The following is a 19,192-nucleotide window of genomic DNA, read 5'->3' on the forward strand; positions in this document are numbered from 1 at the left end:
ATTAATATATTATATAGTATATTATACCTCATATGAGGTGTAATATATACCTTATATGAGGTTCGAGGTATAATATATAATAACATATTATAAGGAGAGCTTATATTATAGAGGGGGAGATAGAGAAGCAGTGTGGCTCAATGGAAAGAGCCTGGGCTTGGGAGTCAGAGGTTGTGGGTTCTAATCCTGGCTCTGCCGCTTGTCAGCTGTGTGACCTTGGGCAAGTCACTTCACTTCTCTGTGCCTCAGTTACCTCATCTGTAAAATGGGGGTGAAGATTGTGAGCTCCACGTGGGACAACCTAATTCCCTTGTGTCTACCCCAGCGCTTAGAACAGCGCTTGGCACATAGTAAGCGCTTAACAAATACTAACATTATTATTATTAAATGAAAATAAATCATGGATATGTACTTAAGTGCTGTAGGGTCGCGGGTGGGGTGAATATCAAATGCTTCAAGGGTACAGATCCAGGTTCATAGGTGACCCAGCAGGGACATGGAGTAGGAGAAATGAGGACTTCGTCGGGGAAGACCTCAAAGATGGAAAGAGTGATCGTCTGACATATAAGAAAGGAGATAATAATAATGAGGGTGTTTGTTGAGCGCTTACTATGTGCCAAGCACTGTTCTAAGCACTGTTCTAAGCTAATTCCAGGCCAGAGGGAGGATGTGGGCAAAGGGTGGGGAATGTGATCGATGAGATCGAGGTACAGTGAGAAGCTTGGCTTTAGAGAAACAAAGTGAGACTGTGGTGTTATAATACAAAAATCAGTGAGGTAAGATAGGAAAAGGCGAGGTGACTGTGTGCTTTCAAGCCCATGATAAAGAGTTTCTGTGTGACGTGGAGGTGGATGGGAGACCACTGGAGGTTCTTTTGGAGTGGGAAAACAAGGACTAAACATTATTTTAGGAAAATGATCCGGGCAGCAAAGACGGGAGGCGGGGAGGTCAGCGAAGAAGCAGATGCAGTAATCAAGGCTGGATAGGGTAAGCGCTCGGATCAGCATAGTGACCGCTTGGATGGAGAGGAAAGGGCAGATTTTAGTGATGCGGTGAAGGTAGAACCGACAGGATTTGTGACCGACTGGGTATGTGGGTTGAATGAGAGAGATGAGTCGAGGATAACGCCAAGGTTACGGGCTTGTGAGAGAGTGGTGTTGTCTACAGTGATGGGACGCATAAAAGTGACTCTAAGGTTGAGGCCACCCGGGGCTTCTTTGGAGGTGGATTCAGGGAAGACAGGACGGCTACAGTCAGCCTCTCTCCACCCCCAAACGCCGAGACTTGCAGGAAGACGTGCTCCTTCCATTTAGGTTGGAGTCGGACTGTCAACTCCTTGAACACGGGGGACATGCGACTTGTTTTTGGTGTACGCTCTCAAGCGTTGAATATAGCGCTTCGCGCTCAATTGGTGCTCAGCAAATGTGACCGAGTGATCAAGCAAGCCCAGGGAGAGGTGCTAGTTGATAGAATTAGACAGAGCAGGTTGACAGTGAGCTGCGGCTTGTCCCCATCCTGGTGAGGGGAAACAAGCTCAGCTCCTCTCTTCCCCTGCAGCTTCCAGCGTGGCTTAGTGGCAAGAGCTAGGGCTTGGGAGTCAGAGGTCACGGGTTCTAATCCCAACACCGCCACTTGTCAGCTTTGTGACTTTGGGCAAGTCACTTCACTTCTCTGGGCCTCAGTTACCTCATCTGGAAAATGGGGATTAAGACTGTGAGCTCCATAGGGGACAACCTAATTACCTCGTATCTACCCCAGTGCTTACAGCAGTGCTTGGCACATAGTATTCATTCAATAGTATTTATTGAGCGCTTACTATGTGCAGAGCACTGTACTAAGCGCTTGGAATGAACAAGTCGGCAACGGATGGAGACGGTCCCTGCTGTTTGACGGGCTTACGGTCTAATCGGGGAGACGGACAGACGAGAACGATGGCGATAAATAGAGTCGAGGGGAAGAACATCTCGTAAATGCTTAACAAATGCCATCATTATCATTATTCCATTGACTAAATATCATTAATTGGTCGATGGCAGCCCCCACCCCTCCGCACCCCTTCCAATCACCGCTTGTTCGGTTCTCACCTCTGAATGCTGTCAATGATCCTGATGAGCCGGAGAACCCTCAAGATAAAGACGATGTCCAAGATTTGCTGGCTGTTGTAAGTAGCTGAAAAACACCAACCCACCCCCCCCCCCCGACCCCCACGACATTCGATCGGAGTTGTTCTTTTTGCACCACGAGACCTAGAATCTTCCCTATGCTCTGGATGATTGGTTGATTTAAAACCATAAAAACCAGGGCTTAGCCTCCGGGCAAAGTAGCAGACCGATGCCGCGCTGGGAAGAGCATAGGCAGAAAGGGTTTGCTCAACGTGGCTTAGTGGGAAAAACCCGGTCGTGAGTTCTGATCCCGGCTCCACCACTTGTCGGCTGTGTGACTTTGGGCAAGTCACTTAACTTCTCTGTGCCTGTTACCTCATCTGAAAAAGGGGGATTAAGGCTGTGAGCCCCACGTGGGACAACCTGATCACCTTGTATCTCCCCCAGCGCTTGGAAGAGTGCTTGGCACGTAGTAAGCGCTTAACAAATGCCATCGTTATTATCACAGAGATACCGAAATTCTCTCTGCTCCTGCTTAACCATCTCATATCATTTACTATTGGCCTAAACTCCAGTCTCTGCAGGAAGAGGGAGTGTGGAGGAAGAGGTAGAGCTGGAGCAGAAGTAGTTAGAGTAAACGGGGCAAAAATTACTGGGGGGGTGAAGCAGCGTGGCCTAGAGCAAGGGGTCTGGGAGTCGGAGGTCGGAGGTACTAATCCCGACTTTGCCACACATCTGCTGGGTGACCTTAGACAAGTTACTTAAGTTCTCTGGGCCTCAGTTGCCTCATCTGTAAAATGGGGAGAGCCCCATAATAATAATAATAATGTTGGTATTTGTTAAGCGCTCACTATGTGCCAAGCACTGTTTTAAGCGCTGGGGTAGATACAGGGTAATCAGGTTGTCCCACGTAGGGCTCACAATCTTCATTCCCATTTTCCAGATGAGGTCACTGAGGCCCAGAGAAGTGAAGTGACTTGCCCAAGGTCACACAGCTGACAAGCGGCGGAGCTGAGATTAGAACCCATGATCTCTGACTCCCAAGCCCGGGCTCTTTCCTCTAAGCCGGACTGTGTCCAATCTGATTAACTTGCATCTACCCCAGTGCTTGGCACACACTAAGGGCCTAACAAGTACCATAATTATTATAATTAATGATAATAACCCCAGCTCCTCCACTTGCCTGCTGTGTGATCTAGGACAAGTCGCTTAACTTTGTTTCCTCATCTGTAAAATGGGGATCTGATACCCATTCTCCCTTCTACTGTGTAAGGGACGATGTCCAACCTGATGAGTCTTGTACCCACCCCAGAGCTTAATAATAATAATAATAATAATAATAATAATGGTATTTGTTAAGCGCTGACTATGTGCCAAGCATTAGTCTAAGCCCTGCAGTAAATACAGGGTAATTAGGTTGTGCCACATGGGGCTCGCAGTTTTAATTCCCATTTTACAGATGAGGTAACTAAGGCACAGAGAAGTTAAGCGGCTTGCCCGAGGTCACACAGCAGACAAGTGACCGAGCTGGGATTAGAACCCACGTCCTGTGACTCCCAAACACGTGCTCTTTCCTCTAAGCTATGCTGCTTCTCTACAGTGCTTGGCACATAGTAAGTGCTTAACAAATCATACAGTTGCATTGTTTTTGTCCGTCTCCCCCGATTAGACTGTGAGCCCGTCACTGGGCAGGGATTGTCTCTATCTGTTGCTGAATTGTTCATTCCAAGCGCTTAGTACAGTGCTCTGCACATAATAAGTGCTCACTAAATACTATTGAATGAATGGTTATTACTATTATTATTAGTCTGCTGGTTTCACCCCTTTCCTCACCCCTATCCTTCCTCCATCCTCTGTGGGTGGCAGGTGACTTTACTGGGAATAAGTGCTGGGGAGAGGAGGGAGAACTCACCCCAGAAACCCATCCCATCTGCAGCCAAGCAAGGACCGCCATTTTTCATTAATGTGGCAGGGAATGTGGCCGTTTAGTGTCCTGCTGTACTCTCCCAAGCGCTTAGTACAGTGCTCTGAACACAGTAATCTCTCAGTAAATACGACTGACTGACTTTTAGACAGCAGTGCCGCCCCAACGCCTCACTCCTCATGGAGCTGAAGATCAGGGCTTTAGGGTCTCCGTTAGAAAGATCCAAGGGGCAGTTTGTTTTTGGTGGGGCTGGTTAATAGTATCTGTTTAGCGCTTACTATGTGCCAAGCACTGTACTAAGAAGCAGCGTGGCTTAGTGGAAAGAGCACAGACTTGGGAGTCAGAGGTCGTGCGTTCTAACCCCAGCTCTGCCACTTGCCAGCTGTGTGACTTTTGGTCAACTCCACTTCTCTGTGCCTCAGTTACCTCGTCCGTAAAATGGGGATTAAGACTGTGAGCCCCACGTGGGACAAACTGATAATCCAGTTCTTGGCACATAGCAAGCGCTAAACCAGTACCATCATCATCGTTATTATCACTACTAAATTTGGGATCTACTGTAGCCCTGAGTGCTCTACTAATATCAACCCCCACCTCCTCCACCAAGACAGAAGACCACACCAGTGCGAGGGTAACACAACAAGCAGCCGTCCCCGTGGGCCCCTAAATGCTGGTTGCTGCCAGGAAAGAGAAGAAGCGCGAGAGCACCCGCCAGAACTTACTTGATTTAATAGTCGTATTGACGATTGTGGCAATCAGGGCAGCAATGATGATCAAAGCATCAAACCTAAGGGAGGGGGCAGGAGCAAGGGGAAGAAGACAGAATGAGGGCAGTCTGGAACCCAAAGATTCTGGCCTCGCTATCCACGGTGCTAAGGGATTTGAGAAAAACACCACCGGAAAGGGGCAGGTGCAAGAGGAAGAAGAGAGAAAGAAGGCAGTCTGGAACCCAAAGATTCTGGCCCCGATATCCACGGTAATAAGGGATTTGAGAAAAACACCACCAGAAATAACCAATGTGACAAAAGCCACACCTCCTGTTTTCCAGTTCCAGGGTAAATACTGAGGCCGTTTGTATGGGTCTCTTTTGGGAAGGAATCAAAAGTATGACAGGCTTTTATCGATAGGGGAAGCAGCGTGGCTCAGTGGAAAGAGCCCGGGCTTGGGAGTCAGAGGTCATGGGTTCGACTCCCGGCTCTGCCACTTGTCAGCTGTGTGACTGTGGGCAAGTCACTTCACTTCTCTGTGCCTCAGTTCCCTCATTTGTAAAATGGGGATTAACTGTGAGCCTCACGTGGGACAACCTGATCACCCTGTATCTACCCCAGCGCTTAGAACAGTGCTCTGCACATAGTAAGCGCTTAACAAATACCAACATTATTATTATTATTACTGGTCTCACCGAGCCAGGCATTCCTACTGAGGTTCCCACCAGAGCATTTCTCCAATCTAGGAGAATTGTTTTTTAAGAAATTCAGGGGTGCTTCCAAAAGCCGGTGACACGAAGCCTTCTTCCACTTCCTCGCTTCCCCTCCCCAAAATGGACGTGTACCCAGATAGATGCACACTTACCAATTCCAAAACTGGGTCCTTCCAAAAAACATCCTGGGTTCATAGGTGTAAAGTTTCAGAAGAATTTCAATGATATAAAGAGAGAGGAATACCCATTCGGCATAGGAAATCAATTGATTCTTCTCATCCAAAGCAATGAATATAGCGTTTAACAGAATTATCACATCATAAACCCAGATGAACATCCTGGAATGAGAAAAGTCACCACTGGATTAGGCAAGGCTCTTCCAGGTATTACCCTTCTTGTCTTCTTATGCCGTCGAGCCGTTTCCGACCCGTAGCGACACCACGGACGCCTCTCTCCCAGAACGTCCCGCTCTCCACCTGCAATCGTTCTGGTAGTGGATCTATAGAGCTTTCTTGGTAAAAATCCAGAAGTGGTTTACCGTTGCCGCCTTCCGTGCACTAGAGTCTCCATCCTTGACTCTCTCCCGTGCCGCCGCTGCCCAGCACGGGTGAGTTTGGACTTGTAGCAGATTGCCTGCCACTCACTAGCCACAGGCCAAGCTAGGAATGGAATGGACGGGCCTCTGCTTGACTCTCCCTCCTGTATTCGAGACTGGTAGAGGACTCGAAACTCTCCAGGTGCAACCCTGAGAGGGAATTACCCTTCATATTATTATGAATAATAATGATGATAATCATATGTATTGAGCACTTACTGTGTTCAAATACTATGCAGAGCGCTTGGGAGCGTACCCTATAACATCAGACACATTTCCTGCCCACAGTGAGCAGGGGAAGACAAGAGGGGAAGACAGACATTAATATAAATAAATACATAAATAAATCACAGATATATGCATATGTGCTATGGGGAAAGGAGGGAGGATGAATGAGGGAGCAGGTACAAGCTGCGCAGAAGGTAGTGGGAGAAGAGGAGAGGAGGGTTCAGTCAGGGAAGGCTTCCTGGAGGAGCTGAGCCTTCAATAAGGATCATATAATAAAAATGATGGTATTTGTAAGCGCTTACTACACGCCAAGCATGTTCATACCTGAGGTGGATCAGGAATCAAAGCCACAAAAAACTACTCTAAGCTTGCTATGGTCAGGGAACACCCTTGATCCCCAACCAACCTGCCAGTGGGGATTTTCATCTCGTGCCTGGGGCTTCAAACCCCCACTTTTCCCCACCCGGCTCCAATCCTCTAACATCAGTGCTCAATCTAAGCACTGGCCTCTAAACAAAAATGTTAGTCTTTGTCGGAGGACCAGAGGAGTCCAGCATATTTCTTAGATGTAGTCTCTAGAAAAGGCTCCCGTTCTGTGAACCTGAACCAGAGGTAAAGAGTCTGAGGAAATGTGAGAAATCCAGCAGGGCTCTAGATTGAGCGTGGGGCGAGCTCTTGCTGCTGAAAGACTAAGTGAGATATTTTGAGCAGGGGACCTCGTGTCAACGTCATTCCTTAAATTGTATGTAGCTATTTTTGAGATTCAAAGATGTCACTACCGAGGGTGCAGATTTTAAATCAGTATCAGTGACTACAGTTGATAAGATTGATGTGGAAGGGATTGATGGCAGCGTGGTCCAGTGGCTAGAGCACGGTCCTGGGAGTCAAAGAGTCATGGGTTCTAATCCCGACTCCGTCACTTGTCTGTTGTGTGACCTTGAGCAAATCAGTTAATTTCTCTGTGTTTAGGTACCTCATCTGCAAAACGGAGATTGAGACTGCGAGCCCCACATGGGACAGGGACCTCTCCAACCCGATTTGCTTATATCCATCCCAATGCTGAATTGTACTTTCCAAGTGCTTAGTACAGGGCTCCGGACACAACAAGTGCTCAATAAATACACTTGAATGAATGAATGGCACACAGTAAGCGCTTAACAAATACTATTATTATTATTATAATAACATGAGCATTTAAAAACAGCCCTTTGCTGCATTATTTTATCTGTGTTACACACCGGGTGCTTTACATTTTTCCCCTCCTTTTTGGTAAAATGGTATTTGTTAAGGGCTTACTCTGTGTCAGGCACTATACTAGGTACGGGATTGAAAGAAGCTAATTAGGTTGGACACAGTCCATGTCACACATGGGGCTTACGATTTATCCCCACTTTACAGATGAGGTAATTGAGGCACGGAGAAGTTAAGTGATTCGCCCAAGGTCACACAGCAGATGCAGAGTCAGAATTCGAACCCAGGTCCTTTTTGAGTCCCAGGCCTAAGCTCTATCCACTAGGTCATGCTGCTTTTCTAAGATCAATCTGCCCGAAACCCAGGCTCGAACCAGGAACCTTGGAATTTTCCGTCTAATGCATTCATTCAATGATATTTATTGAGCGCTTCCTGTGTGCAGAGCACTGTACTAAGCACTTGGAAAGCACAATTAGGCAACAGATAGAGACGATCCCTGCCCAACAACGGGCTCACAGTCTAGAAGGGGAGAATGCTCTCCCACCTGAGCTATCTCAACGTCCTCTGTGTTGCGATCTTTCAACATCTTGGTTCTAAGGTCTGTCTCTAATGACACAGAGATAAACAAAGCCATAAAAAATTCCTCTAAGCTTGTTATGGGCAGGGAACCTGTCTTCCAACTCTGTTACATTGTCCTCTCCCACATGCTCAGTACAGTGCTCTGCACACAGCAAGTGCTCAATAAGACCACTGATTGACTGATGAAAGCAATCAGCATAACCTCGGAGCAGTAGACAAACTTTTAAAAGGACAAACTTGGAGGACAGTCAAATCGATGACTATCCAAACAGGCTTATACCACACACACCCTAAATAGTTGGAAAGGACAAAGCATCAATCCACCGGTGTGTTTCATTTTAAAGAGAAACATGCCCACAACCCACCCGTCACTTACTTGTCTCGCACCACCTTGCGAATAAAAAGACTTCCTTTGGAATCATACACCCGGGGCATCCACACGGCCAGGGGATGGCGTTTAATTTTCATGGTAACCACTTGGATGTTCAGGAGGTCAGCCAGGCGTAAAAAACATTTTTTGTCTACGACAGAGACACAGCAAGTTAGAAAACAAACAGCTGTAAACTCGTTGTGGGCAGGGAATGGGTCCATTCACTGTTGTATTGTAGTCTCCCAAGTGCTTAGTACAGTACTCTGCATACAGGAAGCGCTCAATAAATACGACTGAATGAATGAACTAGCCAAAAGAGCATGACCCCCCCCCCCCCACAACACTTCTTTCACCCCCACTGTCCAAAGATGGCACTTTGGGCTATTTTCTTACATAATATCATTATAATGTTACATAATATCATTATTAATAGAGAAATGAGGTTCCCACCCCATTCCTCCCAACCCCCTTCTGCCCCGCAAAAGAAGCACGGCCTAGAAGTCAGAAGACCTGGGTTCTAATCGCAGCTCTGCCAATTGCTTGCTAGGTGGCCTTGGGCAAGTCACAATTTCTCTGTGCCTCAGTTCCCCTCTTCTCCCTCTTTCTTGGAATGTGACTCCCATGTGGGACAGGCGCTGTGTCCAACCTAATTAACTTGTATCTACCCCAGCTTTTAGAACAGTGTTTGACACAGTGAGTGCTTAGCAAATACTATACAACAAACAAAAAAGATAGAGGCATCTGATTAGACTGGGGTGGTTGTCTCGGGAAAGGGGATCTGACTTCTCCCAGGCTCCATCCCTAAGGCATCCTCTTCAGCTGTAGGGCTCGAGGAGTGAGGGACACAGTGGGCAGAGAAGGGAGGAGATGGATATGAAATTGGGCCTGCATCCCAGACTAAACGATGGTATTTGTTAAGCGCGTACTATGTCCCAGGCACTGTACTAGGTGCTGGGGTGGATACAGCAAATTGAGTTGGGCACAGTCCCTGTCCCATGTGGGGCTCACAGACTATCCCCATTTTACCGATGAGGTAATTGAGAGCCAGAGAAGTAAAGTGACTTGGCCAAGGCCACACAGCAGACTAGTGGCGGAGGCGGGATTAGAACCCATGACCTTCCGACTCCCAGGTCCGTGCTCTATCTGCAATACCATGCTGCTTCATGTGAATGCCATAGTATCAGGCCATACGTCATTCCCACTCAGTCAGTAAAGATAACTGTGCTATTTGCTAAGCGCTTATTAAAGGCCAAGCCCTGTACCCTGTACAAGATCTTCAGGTCCCGCATGGGGCTCACCATCCAAAAAGGAGGGAGACCAGGTATTGAATTCCCATTTTGCAGATGAGGGAACTGAGGCACAGAGAAGTGACTTGCAATGGATTGGAGTTGGATCAAGTGAGACGAGTGCCTTTTGATGGTTTCCAGAGAGGATATCTTGTGATTTGTTCTCTTTTTGAATAAAATCCAATCGATGGTATTAACTGAGGGTCCCTCCCACACTCGCCCGCATCCCCCAACCCACTAGTTCCAAGGCAGACTCCACCAGGGCTACACAGCAAGGGTTTGATGAAGACAGTGTATGTCATCACCTTCCCTCCTGGGGAAGGAGACAGCAAGATGCCTGTTTCAGACGGGCCCCCGAATACGCATGCTATGAGGAAAGTGTGTCAAGTGCTAAATAAATGCCTATATTCACGGCATCTCTAGAGAGCGACTGAGCGTGGCTAGATCTGTCCACCAACGGGCACGTCGCTCGATCGTATTTATTGAGTGCTTACTGTGTACTTAGCACTTGGAGAGTACAATTGGGCAACAGGTAGAGACCATCCCTACCCCAAAATGGGCTCACAGTCTAGAAGGGGGGAGACAGACAGCAAAACAAGTAGACAGGCATCAATAGCATCAATATAAATAGAATTATAGGCATATACACAGCAGACAAATTCTCTGCTCACAACTTCAATGTGCTGCTCGGTACTTAGTTGAGTCCTTGCCACATAGTAAGTACTTACATACAATAACGTCTCTCTTTCATTCATTCAATAGTATTTATTGAGCGCTTACTATGTGCAGAGCACTGTACTAAGCGCTCAGGGTCACGCCTGGATAGTTTCCGGTCCTCTACCGGTCTCGGCTACGGGAAAGAGAGTCAAGCGGAGGCCCGTCCAGTCCATTTCTAGCTTGGGCAGTGGCTAGCGAGCGGCAGGCCATCTGCTACAAGTCAAACCTCACCCGTGCCGGGCAGCGGCGGCACGGGAGAGAGTCAAGGGTGGAGATTCGAATTTACTGCGTGGAAGGCAGCTATGGTAAACTGCTTCTGTATTTTTACCAAAAAAAATTCTCTGGATACACTACCATTTTAATTGCAGATAGTAAACGGGGCGTTCTGGGAGAGACGTGTCCGTGGTGTCGCTCTGGGTCGGAAACAACTCGACGGCGTAAGAGAAGAAGGGACAAGACAATGTCTCTCTGCCTCGAGGAACCCATCCAAAGGACACAGAAAAATCAGCTCAATTTAAGGCTACTCACCCACGTGTCCCTTCTGTTCATCATCGGATATTCTCAACAGTAAGTCTTGGTGGGATTTGCTGATATCTGGGGCCACTATCTCTACTAACTGTTTCCAATGACTTTCTTTGACCACAAATTCTGTGCCCTCCTTGGCCTTGAGGATGTTGAACGCCTCTATCATTTTGTGGCGTTTCATGTAAGCCAGTTTGCGGATCTCATTCTGAAAGAAACAGGGTGTTTGTATTTTTAATAAAAAAATGAATACATTTACGCATAGAAATCTTCACACTTCCTCTGCTACAGTAGCTTCGGCTGACACTCTGACAGGCAGAGAGGGAAAGTTCCCGGGAAAACCTAGTGGTGGGAAACACTTCTTTTAAGACGGGAAGAAGGAGAGATAGCAAGTGAGAATGTGCCAGAATGTAACTTTCTGTGGATGACAGGAGAAGGGAGGCAGTGTCAGGAAAACAGTGAGTGCGGTTGAAGTTTTGTTCTGCCAGTACAAGAAATCCTAGACCAGGGGTTGGCAACCTTTTCATGTGGAAAAGCCAAAAAAGAAGAAATCTTGGAGCAGGTGGTGCACAGAGTCTCATGCAATTTAAGGCCCTGATACTACACGTGATGTCATTATAGAATGACATTACTAGAGAAGCAGTGTGACTCAATGGAAAGAGCCCGGGCTTGGGAGTCAGAGGTCATGGGTTCTAATTCCGGATCTGCCTCTTGCCAGCTGTGTGACTTTGAGCAAGTCACTTCACTTCTCTGTGTCTCAGTTACCTCATCTGGAAAATGGGGATTTAAACTGTGAGCCCCATGTGGGACAATCTGATCACCCTGTATCCCCCCAGCCCTTAAAACAGTGCTTTGCACATAGTAAGTGCTTAACAAATACCACCATTATTATTATTATAGCCTGCTCAGGGGGGCTAGAGAAGGGGACAGTATAGGAAAATGGAGAAAAGCGGGGGGAAGAGGGAGGGAGCGCGGGTGACAGTCAGCAACAGGTAGCCCCAGGGGCGATAGGTAATAATAATATTGGTGTTTGTTAAGCGCTTACTATGTGCCGAGCACTGTTCTAAGCACTGGTAAGGGTAATCAGGTTGTCCCACTTGAGGCTCACAGTTAATCCCCATTTTACAGATGAGGTAACTGAGGCACAGAGAAGTGACTTGCCCACAGTCACACAGCTGACAAGTGGCAGAGTGGTAGCCCACCCAAAGCCCGCACAACCTTCAGAAGACCACGGATTCAGTCACCAGACTCAAGAACCCAGACTTGCGCCACTCTGATCAGGAAATCTGATCAAGCACTTAGTTTTAAGCGCTTCGTACAGTGCTCTGTACATAGTGAGCGCTCAATAATAAGATTGAATGAATGAGATCTTCACTCCGATCTTTCCAGGAGAGTTTCTGACTCTCACTTAGCTCATTCATTCATTCATATTTATTGAGCGCTTACTGTGGGCAAAGCACTGTACTTGGGAGAGAACAATAGAACAAGAGACAGACACATTCCCGCCCCAAACAAGCTCACAGTCTAGAGGGGGAGAAAGACATTAAAACAAAGAGATAAATAAATAAATTACAGATATACAGACATATACATAGGTGCTGTGGGGATGGGAGGGAGGATGAATGAAAGAGCAAGTAAGAGCGGCACAGAAGGGAGTGGGAGAAGAGGAAAGGAGGGCTTAGGCAGGGAAGGTTTCTTGGAGAAGATGTGCCTTCAATAAGGTTTTTAAGTGGAGGAGAGCAATTATCTGTCTGATATGAGGAGGGAGGGTGTTCCAAGCCAGAGGTAGGACTTGGGAGAGCGATCAGTGGGTGAGGGAGGGCTGAAGGGAGGAGGCTCCCCCACTCTGTCCTAGAAGCTCCCACTTGCTCACCAGCTGGTCTCTGCCTTTCCTGCAATCCCCCAACTCCTTGCTTCTCCACAGTCTCCAAAAAGCTGCCAGGCTGGGAGGGCAGGAGGCGGGCAGGGAGCCGGGCTCCACTGCCCGGCCCGTGGGGCTGGTTCTGAAGAAACTCTTCTCCCAAATTGGCACCAGCTGGGAGAGGAGGGAGGCCCCGGAACCTACCGCTGACTGTTTTCTTCTTCCTCCTCTGTCGCTTTAAGCTACTTCTGGACTCGGCCCAGGCGGGGCCCCAGGATCAGTGTTTGTGGCGTCCGGCACAGAGGCTGAGCTTGGGCCTTTCAGCCCAGTCTCTTGTCCACCTGAGGCCTCTTTCATTACGTGTGAGGGCTGACACAGGGTCAGCTCTTGCCTCTTATGCACGTAAGGAGTGAGGGGATCTTTTTCCCTGTCCATGTTGGCTTGGCTGCTGGGGTTTAATGGACCCCATTTAATGCCTTGCACACAGTAAGCGCTCAGTAAATACGATTAAGTGATTCAATTTGTCAAGTGCTTACTATGTGCCAGGCACCGTACTAAGTGCGGGAGTAGACACAAGTGAGTCGGGGGAGGGGGGGCACACAGTCCCTGTCCCCCAGTGGACTCCCACTTTTAATCTCATTTTACAGAAGAGGTCCCTGAGATATAGAGAAGTAGCGACTTGCCAGAGGTCACCCAACAGACAAGTAGGAGGGCTGAGATTAGAACCCAGGTGCTTCTAATCTCCCAGGGCCCTGCTCTAACCACTAAGCTATGCTGCCTGCTGCAGGTGGTCAACCCACGTGGAGAGCACAGGGGCAGCTGCGGTTAACCTTGCCTTGTAGGGAGCTTGGGGTGGTCATCATGGCTCCCCCTCAGCCCCTTTCTGGCTCAAAGGGACAGGACGACCCAGCCGCTTCTCCTAGCTCCTGGCCGCGCGCAGAGGCGAAGTTAATGGCACCATCGTCACACTGGTGACCGAGTCCAGGACCGGGGGGCGGTAACTCTATCTGCTGTCCGTTTGGTTCCGTTCATTCATTCGATCGTATTTATTGAGCGCTTACTGTGTGCAGAGCACTGTACTATTTGTTTGGGAAGTACAATTCAGCAACAAATAGAGACAATCCCTGCCCAGAACTGGCTCACAGTTTGGAAGGGGGGAGACAGACAAGTAAACAGACATCAGTAGCATCATTATAAATAAATAGAATCATAGATATGTACACATCATTAATAAAATGAATAGAATTATAATTATAGGTAAGTACATATATGTACACAAGTGCTGTGGGGCAGGGAGGGGGGGAGAGCAAAGGGAGCGAGTCGGGGCAAGGGGGAGGGGGAGCAGCGGAAAGGTGGGGCTCAGTCTGGGAAGGCTTCCCGGAGGAGGTGAGCTCTCAGTAGGGCTTTGACGGGGGGAAGTGAACTAGTTTGGCGGATGTGAGGAGGGAGGGCATCCCGGGCCAGAGGAAGGACATGGGCCAGGGGTCGACGGCGGGACAGGCGAGAACGAGGTCCAGCGAGGAGGGGAGCGTGAAAGCTGGGCTGGAGAAGGAGAGAAGGGAGGTGAGGTTGGAGGGGGCAAGGCGATGGACAGCTTTGACGCCAAGAGTGAGGACCAAGAAGAGCCAGATCTGGCTCAGGCTCCATAGGTTCCCAGCCCCTGCCGTCGATCCTTATCTCGTATCTATTTCAGCACTTAATACAATACCTGACACGCAGTAAGCATTCTTGAGAGATATGAGGAGTGGAAGGGTGATGGAGACACAATAAAACTCTCCCCCACCACCCCAGCTAATCCCAAATTCTCTATTTAAGCCTGTTTTCCTCCCCGACCAGCCTATTTCTGGAACTACTGACAAGCTGGAAATGGACGCCTAGCTCCCGCCAAGACATTGCGGGAAGCAGTGTGGTATAGTGTATAGAGCACCGGCCTGGGAGCCAAAAGGACCTGGGTTCTAATCTTGCCTCTGCCACTTGTCTGCTGTGTGACCTTGGGGAAGTCACTTCACTTCTCTGGGCCTCAGTTCCCTCATCTTTCAAATGGGGATTAAGACTGTGAGCCCCATGTGGGACAGGGACTGTGTCCAACCTGATAACCTTATATCTACCCCAGCACTTGGGACGATGCTTGGCACACAGTAAGCACTTAACAAATACCATTATTATTATTACTGCCGCCCTTTCAGCTGAAGAGAGTAAAGCACTAAGGCATGACCGTGGGGAGGAAGCTGAAAGGAGGAAGAGAAGGAGCGACTTGTGTTAGCCCAGGCAGGGAATGTGCCCGTTTACTGTTGTATTGTACTCTCCCAAATGCGTAATGATAATAATAATGTTCACATTTGTTAAGTGCTTACTATGTGCCAAGACACTGGGGTAGATACACGGTAATCATGTGGGGCTCATAGTCTGAATCCCCATTTTACAGATGAGGTAACTGAGGCCCAGAGAAGTTAAGTGGCTTGCCCAAAGTCACACAGCTGTCAGGTGGCGGAGTTGGGATTAGAACCCATGACCTCTGACTCCCAAGCCCGGGCTCTTTCCACTGAGCCACGCTGCTTTGCGCACAGTAAATATGATCGTAGGAATCAATCTACCCCCTTGAAAATGGAGAGTTGGCTGAACAAATGTAATAGTAATAATAACGTTGGTATTTGTTAAGCGCTTACTATGTGCAGAACACTGTTCTAAGCGCTGGGGTAGATACAGGGCAATCAGATTGTCCCACATGGGGCTCACAGTCTTAGTCCCCATTTTCCAGATGAGGTAACTGAGGCACAGAGAAGTTAAGTGACTTGCCCACAGTCACACAGTTGACAAGTAACAGAGCTGGGATTCGAACTCATGACCTCCGACTCCAAAGCCCATGCTCTTTCCACTGAGCCACGCTGCTTCTCAATGCTTCCAATGTAGCTGGAGAAAGGTGGGCGCCGTTGCAGTAGTCAACGATTGACGAAGAAGTCCCTCCTTTCCCTCTAAAAGTCTGAGACAGCCTGGCCCCGGGGTGGTTTCAGGAATGGCTGTTGAATAGAGGTTGAAATTTCAGGGTGGGGGTTGTCAGGCGAGGATGGCCAAGTCCCGGCTCCGGGCCTAGAGCCTCGGAGAGACGAGGACACCTTGTCGGGGAAGGGGAGATGAGGTGGTTTAGCTACTGAACCATACAGAGAAGCAGCGTAGTTTAGTGGCAAGAGCAAGCGCTTGGGAGCCAGAGGTCATGGGTTCTAATCCCGGCTCTGCCGCTTGCCAGCTGTGTGACCTTGGGCAAGTCACTTGACTTCTCTGTGCCTCAGTTACCTCACCTGTAAAACAGAGATGAAGAACTGTGAGCCCTATGTGGGACAACCTGATTACCTTATATCCACCCCAGCGCTTAGAACAGTGCTTGGCACATAGTAAGCGCTTAACAAATACCAACATTATTATACTGCCGAGCCGGCTGAGAGGATAGGCCAGCTGGGCCGCGGAACCAGAGAAGCAGCGTGGAGCAGTGGAAAGAGCACGGGCTTTGGAGTCAGGGCTCATGAGTTCGAATCCCAGCTCTGCCACTTGTCGGCTGTGTGACTGTGGGCAAGTCACTTAACTTCTCTGTGCCTGTTACCTCATCTGAAAAAGGGGGATTAAGGCTGTGAGCCCCACGTGGGACAACCTGATTCCCCTGTGTCTACCCCAGCGCTTAGAACAGTGCTCGGCACATAGTAAGCGCTTAACAAATACCAACATTATTATTATTATTAACCCAGGTCCTCCGACGCCCAGGCCAGTAAACTGATGGGGAGGGGCTGCCCTCCCCAGGAAAGGGCAAGGTGTCTTGTAAGACCCCCACTCTCCCTCCACAGGCCACGGTCTCTCAGGACCACCCACCCAGTGGAGTGTGAGCCCGTTGTTGGGTAGGGATGGTCTCTATCTGCTGCCAAATTGTACTTTCCAATCGCTTAGTACAGTGCTCTGCACATAGTAAATGCTCAATACATACAACTGAATGAAAGAGAGTAAGAAATAAAAGTTTCTTTGGAGAGCTAATTATCTTAATTACCCTTTACCAATAAGAGTCCATCCGTATCTAAAGATATATTTTTCACAGCTGACAGTGAAGGGCAGTTTCCACTATGTTTAGACTGTGAGCCCATTGTTGGGCAGGGATTGTCTCTCTCTGTTGCCGAATTGTCCAAGTGCTTAGTACAGTGCTCTGCACATAGTAAGCGCTCAAGAAATACTACTGAATGAGCGTGGCTCAGTGGAAAGAGCCTGGGCTTGGGAGTCAGAGGTCATGGGTTCGAATTCCAGCTCTGCCGCTTGTCAGCTGTGTGACTGTGGGCAAGTCACTTCACTTCTCCGTGCCTCAGTTCCCTCATCTGGAAAATGGGGATGAAGACTGTGAGCCTCACGTGGGACAACCCGATGACCCTGTATCTCCCCCAGAGCTTAGAACAGTGCTCTGCACATAGTAAGTGCTTAACAAAACCGACATTATTATTATTATTTTCAGCATAAGTGCGTGCAGGACATTCTTTGGAGTATGACAAGACAACCATCGTGGTCTCCAACCCTTGCCCCTCTCTGTCAGTGCTGCTGGGTCCAACGGAAGGCATTTCCCCAGCTCCCTCTCCAGCTGGACTTTCCCCCTCCCAGGGCCAGCTCGGCTTCTCTCTCTCCACCAGTTGCCCTGACAGTGGATAGGTCAGGGTCTTCCTGCCTCCCTTCTCCCCCCATTCCCCACTGTTCTCTCTCCCCCTCTCACAACTTGCAATCCTCTCCACTCCCCTCCCCCAGCCCTCTGCTCCTCCCCCTTCCCCTCAGCACTGTGCTCATTTGTATATATTATTTATTAGCCTATTTATTTTGTTAATGAGGTGTACATCTGCTTGATTCTATTTATCGTGATGATGTTGTCTTGTTCTGTTTTGCTTTGCTGTCTGTCTCCCCCATTTAGACTGTGAGCCCGTCACTGGGCAGGGATGGTCTTTATCTGTTGCCGAATTGTCCATTCCAAGCGCTTAGTACAGTGCTGTGCACATAGTAAGGGCTCAATAAATACTATTGAATGAATGAATGAACTTGCCCCTGCCCTGTCTCCTGCCCCAGACTCCCCCATTACTTCCAGTGAACCACCTCCGAGCCAGAGACGGGAAGCAGCGTGACCTATTGGAAGGCGCATGGGCCCCAAAATCAGAGGGCCTGGGCTCTAATCTCAGCTCCACCACTTACCTGCTGCTTGACCTTGGGCAAGTCACTTCTCTTCTCTGTGCCTCAGTTTCTTCAACTGTAAAATGGGGATTTAATATCTCCTCTCTCTCCGACTTAGAGACTGTGAGCTGCACACAGGACCACGATTGTGTCTGACACTTGTATCTACCCCAGCGCTTAGAATGTGCCTGATACATACTAAGCACTTACCAAATGTCCTAATCAACAGAGTACTTGAGGTGATCCAGCTGGAGACAACCCACACATCAATTAAACACATTTGTCACTTGAAGCTGCAAAAGGATACTGAGTTTTCATGGCCCCTCTCACGGACTCAGAAAACCTAACATCAATATAGCTGGAGTACCTTTTTTTTTTTTTGCAGCAGCAGACCAGCAGGAAAACTAAAGTTATAATATGAGAGCATTGGGAATTCTAAATCAAGTCTGGGCCACAATGCCTTCCTCCCCTTCTCCTTTCCACCCTCCCTACCTCCCCCACTTCTGCCAGACACATTACCTTTAAATGCTTCCTGTAATTGTTGTATACCACAGCTAGGAAAACAGACATGAAGATGTAGGTGTTGATAATGACATAGATTATAAAAAAGATGGAAAACCACCAATTTAAGTCATATGCAGGCATCCTAAAGAGGAAAATAAATTGGAATTCAATTACTTTATGACCCTCAGCTTATGAGTAACCTCCAAATGGTCACATTCGACTCTCTCACATCAGCATCCACATCTCGGTCACAGACTTCCAGCTAGGATCGAGTTGGGATCTTGGGATATTCACTTCATTTATTTGGGCCTCAGTCACCTCATCAGTAAATGGGGATTAAGACCGTGAGCCCCATGTGGGAAAGGGACTGTGTCCAACCTGATGAGTTTGTATCTACCCCAGCGCTTGGAACGGTTCCTGGCACCTTAGTGCGTAACAAAAACCAATAAAACAAAGCTTCTCTCTCCCCCATGCCATTTCACCATAGTTCATCTTGGGAAGGGAGAGAATTTATGGTCCCCTGTTTTGGTCCTAATAGTCACTCATAAGAAAACCATGCACAGGCCAGATACGGAGGGTGGTTCCTAGGAGAGTCGAGAAGTTTCCTAGGAGAGTCGAGAAGTCTTGCCTATTGGGACGTACTGCTTTGGGAGGAGGAGGCAATTTCACTTTAAAATATAATTATCCTTTCTCATCAAAGTTATGCGTTCTG

The 19,192-nt window shown here is 48.3% G+C and overlaps 1 protein-coding gene and 1 non-coding gene across 2 annotated transcripts in view; both read right to left on the reverse strand.

The window, feature by feature from the left end:
* LOC100681599 (two pore calcium channel protein 1-like) overlaps nucleotides 1-19,192 on the reverse strand; it is a 56,624-nt gene that overhangs the window by 13,181 nt on the left and 24,251 nt on the right. The window contains exons 8-13 of the mRNA XM_029069994.2: nucleotides 18,496-18,622; nucleotides 10,941-11,142; nucleotides 8,416-8,560; nucleotides 5,599-5,784; nucleotides 4,749-4,813; nucleotides 2,085-2,169 (exon numbers count right to left, since the gene is read on the reverse strand). Coding sequence (XP_028925827.1) covers nucleotides 2,085-2,169; nucleotides 4,749-4,813; nucleotides 5,599-5,784; nucleotides 8,416-8,560; nucleotides 10,941-11,142; nucleotides 18,496-18,622 — 810 coding nt within the window. The remainder of the gene's footprint in view (nucleotides 1-2,084; nucleotides 2,170-4,748; nucleotides 4,814-5,598; nucleotides 5,785-8,415; nucleotides 8,561-10,940; nucleotides 11,143-18,495; nucleotides 18,623-19,192) is intronic.
* On the reverse strand, nucleotides 6,064-6,201 carry LOC114817291. Its single transcript, XR_003765151.1, has one exon. It is a non-coding gene; the product is annotated as a small nucleolar RNA SNORA7 (small nucleolar RNA).

The sequence above is a fragment of the Ornithorhynchus anatinus genome, chromosome 1, assembly GCF_004115215.2.
Source record: "Ornithorhynchus anatinus isolate Pmale09 chromosome 1, mOrnAna1.pri.v4, whole genome shotgun sequence".
Classification (NCBI taxonomy): Eukaryota; Metazoa; Chordata; class Mammalia; order Monotremata; family Ornithorhynchidae; genus Ornithorhynchus; species Ornithorhynchus anatinus.